Source organism: Macroventuria anomochaeta, assembly GCF_010093625.1.
Source record: "Macroventuria anomochaeta strain CBS 525.71 unplaced genomic scaffold BU25scaffold_18, whole genome shotgun sequence".
Lineage (NCBI taxonomy): Eukaryota > Fungi > Ascomycota > Dothideomycetes > Pleosporales > Didymellaceae > Macroventuria > Macroventuria anomochaeta.
Window position 1 is genome coordinate 135310 of NW_022985379.1, and position 16841 is coordinate 152150.

Genomic DNA, 16841 nt, shown 5'->3' on the forward strand with positions numbered 1-16841 from the left:
GGGGTGTGGCAAATCTCTGTTTCAGGCTTGCTGAAACGCGCTTCATCTGACCGTTTGTGTGCATCCCTTCCAGAACTGTTCTTGCCACGGCCCGCCGGCGAGAATTGCGCTAAGCTGGACCCTGCATAACAACCACGGCTCCGATAAAGCCCGCTATCGCTCCAAGACTAAATTTTGGTCGGTCAGTCATCACTGTGAAGTCCTTCGTTCCATTACACACACACTTGAATTCCGCCCTTATTGCATTTCTTTTCTTGGGTTTCACTGGAGTAAGGGACCTTCTTGTCGTTTATAGAAGGCGTTTCAGCGTAGCGTTCCAATCTCAGCCATACGGACCTTCCAAAGGATCCGCATAATTCTGTCTAGGACCAGGAACGCCACATCCTTCGCTCTTAGGACGTCGAACTTACACTAGAGCGATATCACCGTATCACAGCTAATCACTGTGTGAGCACGACGACCCAGAATAGCAAAAAAAACTCATTGAACCGAAGTTCGCCACGTGAGCCAACCAGATGTCACCTACCTTCTTGAACTCACCACGCCGAATCCTCTTTCTGGACGCATACGACTCCTTCTCAAACAACATCGTTGCTTTGATCGAGCAAAATACGGATGCCAAAGTCACCAAAGCCTCCATCGATGACACTCGCTTTTCCAACAGCAAGTCTTTAGTCAACCTGACATTCGCCGAGTATGCGCAAGACTTCGATGCGGTCGTTGCGGGCCCTGGTCCTGGATGGGCTGGCTGCGACAAAGATGTCGGCGTTATGAAAGAGCTCTGGAAACTTCGGGACGAAGAAATCTTACCCGTACTTGGCATCTGCCTGGGCTTCCAATCACTATGTCTCGCCTTTGGAGCTCAGATCGAGAGGCTGGTCGAGCCGAAGCATGGTATTGTCACGGCAGTTCTGCACAAAGGGCAGTCCATTTTCAGGAATGTGGAGAAGTTGCAGACAACGCAGTACCACTCTTTACAAGTCAAGCTTGGCCACCCGATTCAGACGAATCGAGCTGTCCGATATCCCGCGCAACTGTGGGAGCCGACGGAAATGTGCCCACAGCTGGAACCTATGGCGTGGGACTTCGACAGCGAACGGAATGGCGCGGTGCTCATGGGCGTCAAGCACATTCAAAAGCCGTTCTGGGGCGTTCAGTTCCATCCGGAATCAATTTGCACAAACGAAGAAGGAAGCCACATCATCCGGAATTGGTGGGAAGATGCGCAATCCTGGAAGCGAAAGCGAATTTTTAGCCATGACGCGCGCAAGACAACCCTATCGCCTTCGCAACTGCGGCCAATGACATTCCACGACTTCCGGCGAGATCTTGGCTTCTATGCGGAGAGTGACACCAAGAAGAAGCCCATGCGGAAAGGCGTAGCGGAGACCGAGTTCTTGGCGAAAGAGCGCGATGGTCTTCTGCCGGATGAGCTGGCTTCGCTGCTAGCTTATGGCGATGACCAGACGCTTCCATACTTGCCTTCGACAGTCGTGCACTGCGCTACCACTGGGAGCGGCCGATTGACAGTCGAAGACGTTTGCGAACTATTAGAAATTCCACGGCACGAGGCGATAGTGCTCCAATCCGGACTTCAAGAGAACCTCGTTCCTATGGCGGTTGGCACTGGACGCTACAGCATTATTGGCCTGGTCATCCCTGAAGAGACACTTCGATTACACTACTATGCGGGGTCAAGAATCATGCAACTCAGGGATGGCTACGATGAGGTACACACTCAGTGGAAAGTGACCGACCCATGGCCGTACCTAAGGAAAGCCATGAATACCCTTCAGCCTACAACACCACCCCGAACTGCGACCTGGGCTCCATTTTGGGGAGGATTCATGGGTTACGCATCGTATGAAGCTGGGCTGGAAACGATCGACGTTCCGGTCGCGGACAGCGCCGATCATCCGGACATCTGCTTCGCATACATCACCAGGAGCATTGTGTTCGATCACCAAGTCAAGAAGATCTATGTGCAGAGTATACGTGGACCGAACGACTTTGACTGGGTCGAAGAGACACAGGAACTCATCTACAACGCTGTCGATGCAAAATCACGCGAGTCTACACCAACCTCAACGCCCATGCCGAAACCGGATCCATTTGAGAAGTTCGGTCCAATGTACAGGTACATTGACTCGTGTACGCAGGACTTCGCTAACCGAGAGGGTTACTGCGAGCAAGTTCGTTCCTGCCAGGAGGCGATCGCCGATGGTCAGAGCTACGAGCTCTGCTTGACGCATCAAAACGAGATCCGCGCCCGCAAACCGACAGCCTGCCGCCTCTCCAAAGCTGAGGACTGTCAACATTCATGGAATCTCTACAAGCGACTTGCTGGCCAGAACCCTGCTCCTTTCAGTGCTTATATGCGCATGCATAACGTGCATATCCTCTCCTCCTCTCCAGAGCGCTACATCTCCTGGTCGCGCAGTCAGGCCGCACAATGCCGGCCCATCAAGGGCACTGTTCAGAAGAAGCCCGGCGTCACCGCAGCACAAGCCCACGCCATCCTGTCTTCCTCCAAGGAGCGCGCTGAGAACCTCATGATTGTCGACCTCACACGACATCAGCTCCATGGTGTCTACGGTTCCGAGAACGTGCGTGTCAGTCAGTTGATGGAAGTAGAGGAATACGAAACAGTCTGGCAGCTCGTCACCGTCGTCGACGCCGTGCCACCTGGCGTATACAAGCCCAGCACACCTGAGCTATGGGAAGACCCCGCCGACGGCTCCAGCGGACTCGTCACCAGAACGTCTGTCCCAGATCTTGGCTTCCAGGCTTTCGTCGAGAGCCTGCCACCTGGCAGCATGACTGGCGCGCCAAAGAAGCGATCTTGCGAGCTCCTGCAAGAACAAGAACGTAGGGTCAAGAGAGGCATATACTCCGGTGTACTAGGCTACCTCGACGTCGGCGGTGGTGGTGACTTCAGCGTCGTCATCCGCACTGCGATCAAAGTCGATCCTACATCGTACTACTCCTCCTTGACTGCGCCTAAAGAGGGCACCACATTCGCCACCACGTCCCCCTCCACAAGTACTCAAACAGAAGACATCTGGCGCATACCCGCCGGTGGCGCAGTGACCTCGCAATCCACACCGGAAGGCGAGTACGAGGAGATGCTTGCCAAAGTCAACAGCACAGCACGCGCCTTCACACACCTCCCACCTCCACCGCCCAAGCAGAAGAAGCCAAGAGTTGAGCTGATCAATCCTGATCATCCTGACTACGAGGCACTCTGGAACGAGACGCTGAGAGGTGAGGATGGGGCGGAGATCGATGTTGGTACGACTGACGTCGAGACGGTGCTACGGTTGTTGCAAGAGACAGTCCAACGGACGCTTGAGCAAGGGATTGGAATCCTGGATGAGGAAGACCTCAATGAGGAGGAAGATTGAGCAGTTGCGATCGAGATTTTTGGTGTAGTATGTTTGCACTAGAGCGAGGGGAGGGTGCGGCGATTTAACAAGATACCATAGATTTACATAGATGTCAGGTTTCAACACCACAACAGCAGAGTTCACATTTGACGTCCGTCTACTGTACTGCTGTGGCCCGATTGTTGGCCTGTCTGTCATCACCATCGTGCACCTCACCTTCTCCGCCATCGCTTCGAGCAGCGTCATCCACCCCCTCACCCACCTTCCTCGCATGTACCCGCCCCCCAAACATTGTCAGCAGCAGAACGTCATAAGATGCCTTCAGCGCCCCAGCAACCACAAACGCGACCCAGAACCTCCCACTCCCCGCCAACAACCCCGTAACCCACGGCCCCGAACTCTGACTCAGCGTCTTCAGCGTATTCACAATACCCATCACCGCCGTTCTTTCCTCTGGCAGAACCACCATGCTCAAAAACGCAGACCGCGGCGCCTGGTCCATGGAACTCATCATGCTCCGGCCGATGAGGAGGATGACGGTGAGTGGGAGGTTGGGCGCAAAGGGGAGGGCGCCGAGGAAGAACGAGGAGGGGAGGTGGGTAATTACCATGGCGAAGATTAGGCCGAGGCGCCGGGAGAGGGAGGCTGAGAATATGTTGCCGAATGTTGAGAGGAACCTGAGGCTGTTAGCGTTTGCCATCGTTGGGGGGGTGGATGTGATGGATTGTGGGGGGTGGAAGGGAAGGGGGGACGTACCATGTAGCGCTCATAATCCCACCCAGCTTGCCCTTCGGAAGACCAAACTTGCGATCGAGGTAGAAATTGATGAGCGAGAACGGCACCATGCCTGAGCCGAGCGAGTCGAGAAAGAACAGACTGCACAGCTTGAACAGGATTGCGCGACTCTTGGGCGATATCGAACTGAACGGGTTCCAGCTCCTCTGCTTCTTCGTCACTCCTGCTGTCTGAGCAACGCCGTTGCTGGTTGCAGTTGGATGCGTGTCGTCATCTGCAGCCGGCAAGAGTGGCTCTGTCTCTCCTTCTGCGCGGGCTGGCTTGGAGGGCTTCTGGTGCTCGCATTCCTGGCTGAGGAATAGTGTCGAGACGGCTTTGACGATACCTACAGCTGTATAGATCCAGAACCCTGCTCGGTAGGCGTCGAGTTCCGTCCAGCCCTTTCTTGCTGAAAGGGCGTCAACGGCCTGACCGCCGACGATCAGGCCGGTTGATGTGCCTAGGACGGCGAAGGCGACGTACCATGTACTACACCATAGTCAGCACCGCTCAAGTCCCAGCCGTTGCTACAGTTTAGATGAATGGGATTGTGTAGGGGACTTACAAGACATCCGCCCGCTTATCCTCGCCGATGAGATGCGCAAGCGTACTCTCCTCCACCGCCCGAAACGGCCCAATCTCATTCCCACTCGGACTAATCACACCCACAATCGCCGCCGCCAACAACAGCGCATAACTCGAACTCGTTGCGAACACCGCCCCAGAAACTGCCATGCCCAGCGCGCCAAGCATCAGCGTCCTCCTGCGCCCCAAAGAGTCGGCAACAAGCGTAAGTAACAAGGAGACAACAACATCACCAAGCAGCGTGAGCGTCATGAAGAACCCGATCTCCGCATCTGTAAGGCCTTGCGCTTGGAAATAGAGAGCTAGGACGAGCGCGACGGAGCCGTAAGCGTACATGCGCAGATAGCGCGCCAGGATGATGATGTAGATATCTTTCCCGGCGTGGCGCATGGTGTGCAGACCGAGTTCGTGGACCAGCCATTGTGCGGCTTTACTCACTCGGCTCTGTCGAGAGTTGGAATTGGCCATCTTGAGGTTGTTGTTGTTGCCTGATTTGGAGGAGGTGGAAGGTACGATGTGAGGTTAACGCGTTGAGCAGTCTTTCGCGAACAATGCAGGCTTTCGTCCTGATTGAGATGCCGATATCCGTTTCCTAGCTCTTTCATCTGTGTTCACGAAGGTTTCTGAGTGCGGAGAAGATCATGTCGAGTTGCACAGCCATGGTGTTGATATTGTTCTCGTATTGAAGTTGGAGGCCTGGAGAAGTGGATTTGGCGCTAAACGTCAGTTTGGTGTCGTGCGCGTGTGCATGCAAGCTCTGAAGCTTGCAACTGTACTAAAGTATGTCACTCGAGTATTGCATATAGCTTGCTATATGATGTGCATCTGGCACCAAAATCGAAGAGTGTTTGACAAGGTTCACAAGTCTAGGCGTCTAGTTCCAGCGTGCACACATCACTCAACATCAGCATCTAGGAGATAAAGTATAATATACCAAACTACCAACACCCAACGCAACAACGAGATGGTCGAGATCGCACTGGCCTAGCAGCCATTCGTACGAGTACCCTCCCTATGCAGAATCCAACGAGAGCCCATTCTAGAACCTGAGATGGAAAAGAAAGCCGCGATCCGATAGCCGCCATGCAAGAGGACTAAGCACACAAGGGAGAGGTCGGCTGCGGTAGTTCGTACTTCGTGGACCAGTTCGTCGAAAGGAAACCATGACCATGAGCATTAAGTAACCATATCAAATGTCGCAACCGCACAAAACACCCGCGCCTGAAACTCGTATATCGCTTGTCTCCTCTTCATGTCGTGAGCCTGGACGACCGATTCCAAGGCTTCAAGCACACCTTCACCTCCCTCTTCCTCGATACGTCTAGCAGCAGCCGCCGCCGGAGCCGCTCTGGACACCCTGGCCCTGCCCAATAGGGACGGTGGGCTTGGTGTTGGCGGTTGTGGTTCCCATACGCTCCTTGATCTGGCGGGCCATGGTCAAGAAAGCCTGCTCGACGTTGGTGGCGCTCTTCGCGGAGGTCTCGAGGAATGGGATGCCGAGGCTGTCTGCGAACTCCTGTTTGATATTAGATTCTGCACACTCTCGTGATACTGAAGGACTGGTGATCGACGTACCTTTGCAACGGTGTACTCGACAACCTTCTTGTCCGCCATATCGGACTTGTTGCCGACCAGCAGCTTGTTGACGCCCTCGGTGGCGTAGCGGTCGATCTCCTGCAGCCACTGCTTCACGTTGTTGAACGAGTCCATGTCGGTAACATCGTAGACGACGCAGATGCCGTGGGCACCACGGTAGTACGAGGATGTGATGGTGCGGAAACGCTCCTGACCGGCTGTGTCCCACTGTTTCGCTGTCAGCTCCTGCCATTTCTTCCGCTTCTACCCCAATACGTACAATCTGCAGCTTGACGGTCTTGCCATCGAGTTCGATAGTCCTGATTTTCTACCATGTGTTAGCCTGTCGCAGGCTGAGGCGCAGCACACTGGGCGCACGTACGAAATCAACACCGATGGTGGAGATGTAGCTCTCTGTGTATGTGTCGTCGGCGAATCGAAGCAGCAGGCAGGACTTTCCGACACCAGAATCACCGATGAGGAGGAGCTTGAAGAGGTAGTCGTATCTGAGGGGGACTCGTCAGCGGGGGATGGCGATAGGGGGCGACTGCACAGCGCCGGTGCTGTGAGTTGCAGATGAAGTACTCTGTGGGGTCGTCGTTAGCACTGCGCCAGGCGTAGATTCCACATAACGGTCCCTCGGCTTGTGGCGGTGGGAGATGCGCGGAGGTTACGTACTACTCGGGGTTCATTTTGGCGGTGTTGTTGGAGGCGTGAAGGTCAAGGAACGGGGTATCAGTGCAGTATGCCGGCTAGAGAGGTGAGAGTCGTGGGGTATCGCAGGGCGCTGGCAGGCGGTGTCAAGTACAAAGGTTGGCTGCAACGTGCAGTTGACGGGATGTCCTTGGCGCGGCGGCCGAGCGTTGTTCAACCCCAAGTCACAAGGAGCCGTTGTTCCCGTTGGCGGGCGCTGTTTGGAACATCACATTCACTGCCCGTCTGCTGCCTACGCCCGCTTTGACGAGGCGACCGCAGCAAGTGTCTGGCGTATGACCTTACTCGCTGGTAACGCAAATGCCACGAAAAGTAGTCACTGCAGACGTTTGAGCAGGTGCAATCGTCTGTCACGTGATAGTGATCTTGTCTCACTCAAACCCTGTCAGTCTTCCATTACCAAGCGTCGCGCTTCGTGTATGTTTTGACGATGTGTCCGTAGAATGGAGATCTTGATATTATATATCTCTGGACCCTGAACGCACTCGCTCGTGCATCGTGAGCCTAACGCCTTTCCGGCGACCAGTTCTATAAGTCCCAACAACCGTAGTTCCCGTATATAGTACAACATCATCATAAACGCTAGCAACAAATTTACATGACCTTGCCAAAGGCAGGAATGAGGGTCTGGGCCAACCAGAAGGAGAAGACGAGCTTGGGCCCGGTCATTAGCAGCTTGGGTGTGAGGCCCTTGAAGAAGGAAGCGATACCCTCGTTCTTCATCATGTTGGACACGATCTTCATACCGCTTTCGGGGTTCTCGAAGTTCCTGTTCTGGATGCGGGTCTTGATGACGTCAAGGGGAGCCGAGACGACGAGGGAAGCAGTGGCACCGGCAATCGAGGCGACGAAGTTCTGGCCCCAGGTGGCCTTGTTGTAGTCGGTGAGCTTGTAGAGGTACTCCTTGGCAGCGGCAGAGCCACCGAACAGCTGTAGCATGTCAGTGCATGCATGTGGTCTTCATCCATAGGTACACATACTGCGAACGAGCCGGGCGCGTTACGGGCTGCTGTCCAGCCCCAGCCACGGTAGAGACCGAATCCCTCATCGGCAATGATCTTGAACAGTCCACGTCCCCTGAAAGCCTCAGGGTTGGTCTGACGCTTGATCTTGAGGACGTCGAGCGGCAGCAGGACGATCTCACCGATACCAATCAGGGAACCGGCAGTCGCGTGCATGATGGCCTTGCCGTTACCCTTGCCAAATGTCTGGTCGAAGAAGTCGCCGTGGTGCCTGGCGAGGTAGTCGCGTGCGAAGGGCTGTCCGCCATACTTGTAGACGCGCTGGAGGATCTGCAGATTGTTGTCAGACGACGCTCCGTCCGGGTCGCAAAGAGCGTCATACCTTGTACGCAGCGGCGTATCCGAGACCGGGGAACAGGGAGAGGAAGCGACTACCAACAGAGGCATTGGCTGCGTCCCTGAAGATGACCTTGTTCAGGTGCGACGCCGACTCAATCTTGCCGACGTTGCTCATGAGACGCTTGGCTGTGGTGTCGACGGGGTGAAAGATCATGAGCTCAGCAAGACCCGCACATCCTGTCCCATTGTCAGACACATCCATCCAGGCATAGTATAGCTGCTGCACGCACCGGCACCCAAGAATCGTGCTGTGTTGGACTCTCTCTTGTACTCCTTGGCCGACGAGCTGGTTCCGGCGGCGACTTGCGCAACCTTCGCGACCGCTTCCGAGGGTGTGGGCGACATTGTGGCGAAGAATGAGGGACGATGCAATTAGAAGGACCTAGGAAGCAAACAAGAGACACAAAAAATGGGTATCGATGTGCGGGAATTGAGCGACGCAGTGACAGACAGCGGTTGAGCACAAAAATCCGCAAGGCGGATACCAATCGCACGACAGCTGTCCGAGCTTCGGGGCTGTGGGCGACTGCGCTAACAGCCTTGCGGAGATCATGTCTTCTCTGACTATTCTGAATATCACCCACTTCGAGCGACGAAATGCACACCAAGACAGATGAGTTCGCGATTGCTTACTTTTCAATCGTTCTGATCAAGTTCTTGTCTACATGCTCACAATGCTAACATGTCAATCTTCCCGCCTTCAAGACCCAGGGTTGTAGTACTTCCTCCAGTCGTGCTCCTCCTGGAAGCCCAACACCTCACGGGTCTTCTTGTTGGTCAGCGGCGCCTCCCACTCCTCCAGCTCTCTCGTAATTGGCGTGTTCGGACACCACTGCTCGAGGAATTGTCTAGTCGGGAATGTCGCCGTGATAGTGTCGTTCGTTGCGTTGAACACCTGGAAGCCAAGGCCGTCTTTCTCGACACCCAAATGGCATATCTGACCCAGATCTCTGGCGTCGATATAGCTCCACGCATTCCTCTTACGGACTTGAGGCTGGTTGATGTACTTGGGAAAGTCGCGCTCGTACTCGTGCGGCTCGATGACGTTTCCAATCCTTAAAGCATAGATGTCTGCATCGAATCTGCGTGCCAGACCGCGTGCTACGCGCTCGCCGCAGAGCTTCGAGATGGCGTATGAGTCCATGGGGTTCAAGTCCATGTCCTCGGTGAGAGGGAAGCACTGGTAGTCGATGCCTCCCTGGCCAAAGCAGACTTCGTAGGTAGTCTCGCTGCTGGCGATGATGATCTTCCGTACGCCCAGCTTGCAGGCAGCTTCGATGACGTTGTAAGTTGATGTCACGTTCGCTGCATAGCACTCGTTGTCAGGAACCAGCATGTTTCTAGCGTAAGCAGCAAAGTGGATGACTGCATCTGGCGGGCTAGGGACATTCTTCTCCTCGTAACCCTCGAAGTTGAAATGGGTGGTGAGGGCATTGAAGACCTGCCCGCTCTTTGTCAGATCGGTCTTGAGGGTGAAGACTCCGGCACTTGGATCAGGAAAGTCGACGAGGTCGAGATTCAAGACCTTGTGTCCTTTCGAGAGCAAATAAGGAATGACATGGCGACCAGCCTTGCCTGAGCCGCCAGTGAAGACAATTCGCTTCCCAGACGACATGCTTCAAAATGCTCGTACGCCTCCAGAGGTAGCTGTTGGTGGCAAGATAGAGGTTATGGATTTGGTAGAAGAAAAAGCTCGACGAGTCAATTGAGGAAGCATTTAATAGCTACGTTTGCCTGAATACGGACGGGTTTTTTATACCTACCAGATCTCCATGGTCTGCGGGGTGATCTCAGTTACACAGCAACTAATGGTTCCCGCACGACGTCACTACATATCGGCCTATCGACCGACCCATGTTCGATGTTTCTCCTCCGCGCCGGCAATCGCAGAAGAGACTAACAACCATTCCCGGCCACCTACGACCCAGAGCCCTGATACCTATGGTTGATCATTGTTACCCGGACAGATGACCACCGGTCTGATGCGGAGATTCTCAAGCTCTGCCCGCACGCAGCTCCCGCGATCCACAAGCAGCTCCCTCACAGCGCCCCGGCTGCTGGGGCTGAAGCAGTACCAGAGGAACATCACAGACGTACGGCCGCGACAGGCATCGGTGTCGCGCAGCTGGTTCACGAGCACCACGCCATGCGCCTACCCGGAGCTCGATGAGCGCGAGCAGAAGCGCGTCAACGAGCGCAGCCTGAAGCTAGGGAACAGTACGGCAGCCGACAGAACTTGAGTCGAAGAAGAACATGAACGCTGACGTGTGGCAGCTATCAGAGTCCTCCACGAGTGCCTCCCGAATCTCCTTAACTCGCCGCTACCGTCAGACATGCTCTCGCCACAGATCAGCCTCCACCTGTTCCCCTCAACGCACCCTCATCTTCCCACTGTCAGCGGAAAGCTCGCGTACACAGCTGCGCTATGGACAGCTCCAGTCGCATGGGGTCGAGTGCCTGTAATCGGCAATGTGAAGCTCAAGATACTGTCTGAGCGCATGGTTAAGAACGGCTGCGGACCTTCAGTACCCGCGCATATGCGCAACGAAAAGCTGATCGTCAAATGGCAAACGTGCGGCAGGTCGGGCAAAGAGGACAGCAGACATGTCAGCGAGACCTTCGAGAGCGTCACAAATATCGTGCGGGGCTCACGACCGTCAGACGAAGAGTTCACTGGCTTGTTCGTATTCGAGTTTGACGAGGAGGGCCGGATTGTCCACCATACCATTGAACACACTGAAGAAGGTCATAACTGGGACAAGACGACGAAGTTCATCAGCGTCACAGACTGGCTGCTGGGCAGAGCATGGGGCAGGAGGGAAGAGACGCCCAGCCTGGCCTTTGTGCGATGCGAAAGAGAGAAGAGCGCCAGGGCACCGCAGAGGTCGGTAAGAACGAACATGTGGAGGTAGCCCACCCCTCGATATTCAGTGTTGTCCCTTTCGTCGCCCTGTATCTTGTATATATGTACGGCAGCCACAGCGGCTAGCCTCACTGCTCCTGTACAAAATGTGTAGTCACGACGCAACGAGTCTCTGTTGTATACATAGCATCTGTTGTTGCAGCAAACATCAATGAAACCTCGTGAGATTACTGTCGGGGCTGATCAGCTGTCGCACAACCGAAACAGGCCATCTGCTTGGTTCCAACAGATGTGACAGCTGCAGTGTCCAGTGGTGATCCAGCCATGCGCAACTCTCGACCAATCATCGACAGCCAGAGCATCGAGCACGCCTACCACTAGTTCCCGCGACTGACGACGAGGATGAGCTTCCGGCTGGCGCGGTCCTCGACAACGTCGCCAGATGCTCTCCTAACCACCTCCCTCCCATCTCACGGCTCTGCTCATCCGTGCAATCATTCCTTCCCGCTGTGCCGTGGTGTTGCCGCCAGCCTCTCCATTTCTGCCGCCGGGCGCTCCCCGTGCTAGCTTCCCCGCCCGCGCATTACACGACAGTACCCCGGAGAGCTTCAGCCTCATCGCAGGCGCCCGTTGCCCATCCACGAGCTCCACCGTCTGACGGCGTTCACACTGCACAGCCATGGCGGACCTAGCAGGCGGCGGCGAGCTGAGTGCGTCCACACAACACCACGGTTCTGCCATGACGACAGCTAACCGCGCATAGACCAGTCCGTCCTCAACCTGACGCCCGAGGAGAAGCGCGTGTTCCAGCACCTCTTCCAGCAGGCCGACACAGAGAAGCTCGGCGTCATAACGGGCGAGATCGCCGTCAAGTTCTTCGAGCGCACCAAGCTGGCCCCGGCCGTCCTGGGCGAGATATGGCAGATTGCAGACACGGAGAACCGCGGCCTGCTGACCATGGCTGGCTTCTGCCAGGTCCTGCGACTCATCGGACACTACCAGGCTGGCCGAGACCCTTCGCCGGAGCTGGCATTCAGGCGTACGTTCTGCTGGAGGTGTGGGTGGCGTAGGTGCTAACGTATATATACAGCTGCACCGCTACCCAAGTTTGAGGGTCTCTCAGTACCGGCTGCATCGCCCGCAGCTCCCCAGGGCTTCTCTCCTCAGACCACAGGACCCTTGCAGGCTCAGGTCAGCGGCCAGGGCCCCATCCGCGTCCCTCCGCTCGTTCCCGCCAAGGCCTCCGAGTATGCTGGCCTGTTTGAGAAGTCGGGCGCCGTCAATGGCGTGCTATCTGGTAGGCCATCTCGTCCAAGTCGTATGGACGCCAACTGACCCCGAACCAGGCGAGAATGCAAAGGAGATCTTTGAAAAAGCAAGACTACCCAACGAGGTCCTCGGTCGGATCTGGAACCTCTCGGATACAGAGCAGCGCGGCGCTTTGAACGTCACCGAGTTCATCATTGCCATGCACCTTCTTGCTTCCTACCGCACAGGGAACATGAAGGCTCTGCCCAACACCCTGCCTCCTGGGCTATACGAAGCTGCGTCTCGAAGGGGGGGCTTACCACCTCCTCCGGGCCGCCCGGATCAAGCATCGATCCCGCGCCAGTTCAGCGGTCAGCAGAACGTTCCAAGGACAGCGAGTCCTCTCAGACAGCCGCCCTTTGGGCCACCAGCACCAGTGCAGCAGACGAGCAACGACTGGCTGATCAGCCCACAAGAGAAGGCTTCATACGACAACCTGTTCAAGGGAGTCGACACAATGGGCCGCGGGTTCATCACAGGAGAGCAGGCAGTGCGCTTTTTCAGCGACTCTGGGCTGCCAGAAGACATTCTTGCAGGCATTTGGGACCTTGCGGATATCAACTCTGAAGGGCAGCTATCCAAGGACGAGTTTGCAGTCGCCATGTACCTGATCCGACAGCAGCGAAAGGGTGATCAGTTGCCTCAAACCCTCCCTTCGAACCTTATTCCCCCGAGTCTGCGAACACGGGCGAACCAGCAAGCTCCCGCTGTTGCGCCACCTCCACCACAACCCAAGTCAGCTGCTGATGATCTTTTCGGTTTGGACGCATTCTCTGCTCCTGAGCCTGCGTCACCACAGCGAGCTATGGATACAGGCGGCTCTGCTGCGTTCGGCAAGCCGTTCGACAGTGATCCATTCGAAAGCAAGGCTGCGTCGCCGGCATCTCCTGGACCATTCCAACCACAGCCGCGCAACCCTGCCTCCACATTCAAGCCTTTCTTACCTACCTCCTCGTTCGGTCAAACGCTCACTTCGCACTCGACTGGTCAGTCAGGGACCTCGCAGCGAAACCAGCCTTCGGCTATGGATGACCTCCTGGGCGAGAGCGATCCTGAAATCAACAAGAAGCTTACGCAGGACTCGACTGAGCTGGCCAACATGTCCAATCAGATGACTACATTGAGGAACCAGATGCAGGAGGTGCAAAGCAAGAAGGAGGCTACGCAAAGCGACCTCAACAGCGTGACCAACCAACGACGAGAGCTCGAGGTTCGGCTGTCGCAGTTCAAGACAACATATGAGCAGGAGGTCAAGGCTGTCAAGGCGCTCGAGGACCGTCTTGCAGCTTCGCGCAACGAGACACGCAAGTTGCAACAGGACATCGCTATGCTTGAAGGAACTTACCAGGACCTTCAAACCCAGCATCGTCAAGTTGGAGGCGCTCTTGAGGCTGACCAACGCGAGAACGCCAACCTCAAAGAGCGCATCCGCCAACTGAATGCTGAAGTCGCGCAGCTGCGACCTCAGCTTGAGAAGATGAGGACAGACGCACGACAGCAGAAGGGTATGGTGTCCATCAACAAGAAACAGTTGGCTACCAACGAAGGAGAGCGTGACAAGATCAAGAATGAGATGAACGATCTGAGCAGAGCTGCGGAGGAAGCCGCACGAAGCCCACCACAGCAGTCAACACCAGCAGTCGCCAGCCCCGCCGCATCTACAACGAGCCAGTCCACCAACCCCTTCTTCCGCAAGTCGCCGGGTCAAACCTCAGACAACGCCATGTCTCCCTCTGGCTTTGCTCAAGGACCGCACAAGGACTTTGATAGCGTCTTCGGTTCTTTCGCTCCTGCGCAGAACACCCCGCCACCGGTTTCTTTCCGCTCGGAGAACCAGAGCCACGTACCTAACTTCTCTGCCCCATCTGGACAGTCTGTTCGCTCTTCTGAGGGTCCTGATGTCCCCACTCCATCCACCTCGCCACCTCTCTCGTCCTACCAGGAGTCGCCCCGTGGTGTAGAACCTCCAGCTGCTCCCGAGTCTCGCCAATTCACCTCGTCGTTCTTGCCTCTCAGGCAAGATGGCCCCCGATCCGACTCATTCAGCTCCTCTGTCAAGGTCTCTGCCCCTGCTAGCAGATACGGTGGTCCCGGTGCCCCGGGCCAAGAGACACCCACTGTGTCGAAGGCCTCGCCCGCCGGCACTCCTGTCCCCGAGAAGGCCACATTGGAGCGAAGCGAGACGAACCGCACAGAGCCTGACAGATTCAACCCTTCTCAGCCGTTCTCTTTCGATCGCAACTTTTCTACAGCCTCGCCTGTAGCCAGCGTGACCAGCGACACTCAGCGATCCACAAGGGCTGAGCCACAACGCCAGGATACCTTCTCCAGCTTCGGCGCTCCCTCTGCTGCGGTCCAGGACATCCCTGGAGCTTTCCCCCGCGAGGCTGCCACGCCTCTTCAGCAGAACCCCACTGGAGACAGCAGCTTCAGCAACCAGAGCAAGAACACCAACCGTGCTGATCCCTTCGGCAGTACCACCAGCGAGAACTCTCGTCCTGGTGGCAAGGTCGATTTTGATTCTGCCTTCGCTGGTTTCGGTTCTAGCCGCCAGAACACTGCCTCTGGTTCTGGTGCTAACGGCTCTACGGACAACTCCAACAAGTTCAACAAGGAGTTTCCACCCATTGAGGATCTGACTCACGATGATGAAAGCGATAGCGATAACGAGCAAGGCTTTGATGACAACTTTACTGCGACATCTCCTCAACAAAAGCGCAGCAGTGTTGGTCAACAATCGTCGCAGCAACAGCCACAGCAGCAGCGTCCAGGTACTGCATCGACAGACGAGCTGTACAGGTCACCACCACCGCCAACCACTCGTCTTGACTCGAACCTCGGCGGTCTGCCTTCCGCAGATGCACAGAAGTCGCCGCCAGCGTACGACTCGACGGTCGGTCAGCGCAGTGGTTCAAACCAGTTCCCTCCTGAGTTCGGCGGCTTGCTGCCCTCTCGCGAAGTCCCGAACTCACCCACTACCTCACAATCGCCTGAGAAGTCTTTCAGTCCTGCTGGTGGCCACGGTGCAGTCCTGTTCGGTGGTCCTTCCTCGAAGCCAACGACGATATCGCCCCCACCAAACGATACACCGTCGTCGACTGTTCCGTCCGATGCTTACCACTCCGCTGTGTCGTACGGTACGAGCGACAATGCGGGTGCCTCCCAGGCTACAAACCAACCTCAGCTGCAGAGGTCGGCCTTCAACGACGACTTCGATGCTGGCTTCGACGACTTGACTGATGCTAAGGAAGACGAAAAGGCTGATGACGACTTCATATTCTCCTCGCATCAGCGCGATGAGCTTGATGAGTTCAACCCTGTTTTCGACTCGCCTGCGGCATCCAAATCTAACACAATGGCATCGCAGCAGACACCTACAGGCAAGCCGCGCGGTGACGACAGCTTCAGCGACTTCGAGCACTTGTCACACGGCTTTGGACAGCCTCAGGCACCTCAGCCCTCCTCTTCGACCCAGGACTGGGATGCCATCTTTTCCAACCTCGAGTCCTCGCAAAACGATAAGTCCGGGCACTCTCAGCAGCAGACCACCGACTTCAGCAAGTCTGTCTTTGACAGCCTCGACAATGAAGATGCTGGTGCCTCGTCCTCGAAGCAGGGACACCTGTCTCCTCAGTCACCCCAGATGCCTCAGTTGGGCCGTGCAATCAGCAGCGGTACCGAGCACGACGACCCTATCTTGAAGAAGTTGACAGCCATGGGCTACAACCGTAACGAGGCTCTCAGTGCTTTGGAGAAGTTCGACTATGACATCAACAAGGTAGGCTTCCTCGTACCACCCTTCACATACGATCTTGGGCTAATCTTGGACAGGCTACGGACTACTTGGTCTCTGGGCAGCAGTAACTGGATCTCGCAGCACAACTGGTACGAAACGTAATCTAGCGCGACACACAGTATGTTTGAATTGAATTTTTGTACGAGTACATCTTTCAGCATGGCTTGCCGTACCCTTGAGCGTTGATCTTCCGGTCTGTCGTTCTCGCATTGTAGTATGCATTTGTGGCGGCTTGACTGCCAGTGGGTTCAGACTTTCCTTGCACATACTTCGCAATAATCAAGATTGATTTCCGCTCACCAGACCGATGGCTACGTACACATACTGCGCCATGTTCGTGACGTTTGGAGATGCCGAGCGTTCCAAGGTAGGCGTTCGCAGCTTACACGTGCCGCTTGCCCCGCCACTGCCAGTTCCTTGGTGGGGCGTGGATGATGTCGGCACTATGACGCGCATTCAGGTCGCGCTTCCCTCTGCAT

At 55.8% G+C, this 16841-nt stretch overlaps 7 protein-coding genes across 7 annotated transcripts; 3 read left to right on the plus strand and 4 right to left on the minus strand.

Annotated features, from left to right (window-relative positions):
* Nucleotides 1-193: 193 nt before the first annotated feature.
* Nucleotides 194-3537, plus strand: BU25DRAFT_411132 (para-aminobenzoate synthase component 1). Its single transcript, XM_033706472.1, has one exon. It carries the CDS (start codon nt 516-518, stop codon nt 3402-3404), a length of 2889 nt encoding a protein of 962 aa, XP_033561220.1. The 5' UTR covers nt 194-515; the 3' UTR covers nt 3405-3537.
* A 6-nt stretch (nt 3538-3543) lies between these two features.
* Nucleotides 3544-5419, minus strand: BU25DRAFT_393594 (MFS general substrate transporter; the record flags this gene model as incomplete). The annotated part of the gene is made up of 3 exons (XM_033704705.1): nt 4726-5419; nt 4143-4649; nt 3544-4063 (listed from the first exon to the last, which is right to left on the minus strand). The coding sequence occupies exons 1-3, from the start codon at nt 5211-5213 to the stop codon at nt 3544-3546; spliced, it is 1515 nt and encodes a 504-aa protein (XP_033561221.1). The 5' UTR covers nt 5214-5419.
* Nucleotides 5420-5796: 377 nt separating this feature from the next.
* Nucleotides 5797-7314, minus strand: BU25DRAFT_368659 (uncharacterized protein). Its single transcript, XM_033703900.1, has 5 exons — nt 7002-7314; nt 6703-6826; nt 6601-6648; nt 6321-6548; nt 5797-6261 (listed from the first exon to the last, which is right to left on the minus strand). Exons 1-5 carry the CDS (start codon nt 7010-7012, stop codon nt 6067-6069), a joined length of 606 nt encoding a protein of 201 aa, XP_033561222.1. The 5' UTR covers nt 7013-7314; the 3' UTR covers nt 5797-6066.
* Nucleotides 7315-7481: 167 nt separating this feature from the next.
* On the minus strand, nt 7482-8856 carry BU25DRAFT_411134 (mitochondrial carrier). The gene is made up of 4 exons (XM_033706473.1): nt 8626-8856; nt 8379-8572; nt 8015-8326; nt 7482-7964 (listed from the first exon to the last, which is right to left on the minus strand). The coding sequence occupies exons 1-4, from the start codon at nt 8738-8740 to the stop codon at nt 7629-7631; spliced, it is 957 nt and encodes a 318-aa protein (XP_033561223.1). The 5' UTR covers nt 8741-8856; the 3' UTR covers nt 7482-7628.
* Nucleotides 8857-9059: 203 nt separating this feature from the next.
* Nucleotides 9060-10169, minus strand: BU25DRAFT_411136 (UDP-glucose 4-epimerase). The gene has a single exon (XM_033706474.1). The coding sequence runs from the start codon at nt 10008-10010 to the stop codon at nt 9096-9098; it is 915 nt and encodes a 304-aa protein (XP_033561224.1). The 5' UTR covers nt 10011-10169; the 3' UTR covers nt 9060-9095.
* Nucleotides 10170-10224: 55 nt separating this feature from the next.
* Nucleotides 10225-11476, plus strand: BU25DRAFT_411137 (uncharacterized protein). The gene is made up of 2 exons (XM_033706475.1): nt 10225-10612; nt 10670-11476. The coding sequence occupies exons 1-2, from the start codon at nt 10363-10365 to the stop codon at nt 11305-11307; spliced, it is 888 nt and encodes a 295-aa protein (XP_033561225.1). The 5' UTR covers nt 10225-10362; the 3' UTR covers nt 11308-11476.
* A 293-nt stretch (nt 11477-11769) lies between these two features.
* Nucleotides 11770-16710, plus strand: BU25DRAFT_368672 (uncharacterized protein). The gene is made up of 5 exons (XM_033703901.1): nt 11770-11968; nt 12022-12297; nt 12349-12555; nt 12605-16344; nt 16398-16710. The coding sequence occupies exons 1-5, from the start codon at nt 11938-11940 to the stop codon at nt 16428-16430; spliced, it is 4287 nt and encodes a 1428-aa protein (XP_033561226.1). The 5' UTR covers nt 11770-11937; the 3' UTR covers nt 16431-16710.
* Nucleotides 16711-16841: the final 131 nt, after the last annotated feature.

Coding starts and splice junctions, on each gene's coding strand:
- BU25DRAFT_411134 (XM_033706473.1), bottom strand. CDS start 8,740: ATGTCGCCCACACCCTCGGAAGCGGTCGCGAAGGTTGCGCAAGTCGCC. Junction 8,573..8,625: donor AGCACGATTCTTGGGTGCCG/GTGCGTGCAGCA, acceptor ACAATGGGACAG/GATGTGCGGGTCTTGCTGAG. Junction 8,327..8,378: donor GATACGCCGCTGCGTACAAG/GTATGACGCTCT, acceptor AACAATCTGCAG/ATCCTCCAGCGCGTCTACAA.
- BU25DRAFT_368672 (XM_033703901.1), top strand. CDS start 11,938: ATGGCGGACCTAGCAGGCGGCGGCGAGCTGA. Junction 11,969..12,021: donor AGCAGGCGGCGGCGAGCTGA/GTGCGTCCACAC, acceptor AACCGCGCATAG/ACCAGTCCGTCCTCAACCTG. Junction 12,556..12,604: donor CGTCAATGGCGTGCTATCTG/GTAGGCCATCTC, acceptor ACCCCGAACCAG/GCGAGAATGCAAAGGAGATC.
- BU25DRAFT_411137 (XM_033706475.1), top strand. CDS start 10,363: ATGACCACCGGTCTGATGCGGAGATTCTCAAGCTCTGCCCGCACGCAG. Junction 10,613..10,669: donor CAGCCTGAAGCTAGGGAACA/GTACGGCAGCCG, acceptor GACGTGTGGCAG/CTATCAGAGTCCTCCACGAG.
- BU25DRAFT_368659 (XM_033703900.1), bottom strand. Junction 6,649..6,702: donor CCACCATCGGTGTTGATTTC/GTACGTGCGCCC, acceptor AACACATGGTAG/AAAATCAGGACTATCGAACT. Junction 6,549..6,600: donor AGACCGTCAAGCTGCAGATT/GTACGTATTGGG, acceptor ACAGCGAAACAG/TGGGACACAGCCGGTCAGGA.
- BU25DRAFT_411136 (XM_033706474.1), bottom strand. CDS start 10,010: ATGTCGTCTGGGAAGCGAATTGTCTTCACTGGCGGCTCAGGCAAGGCT.
- BU25DRAFT_411132 (XM_033706472.1), top strand. CDS start 516: ATGTCACCTACCTTCTTGAACTCACCACGCCGAATCCTCTTTCTGGAC.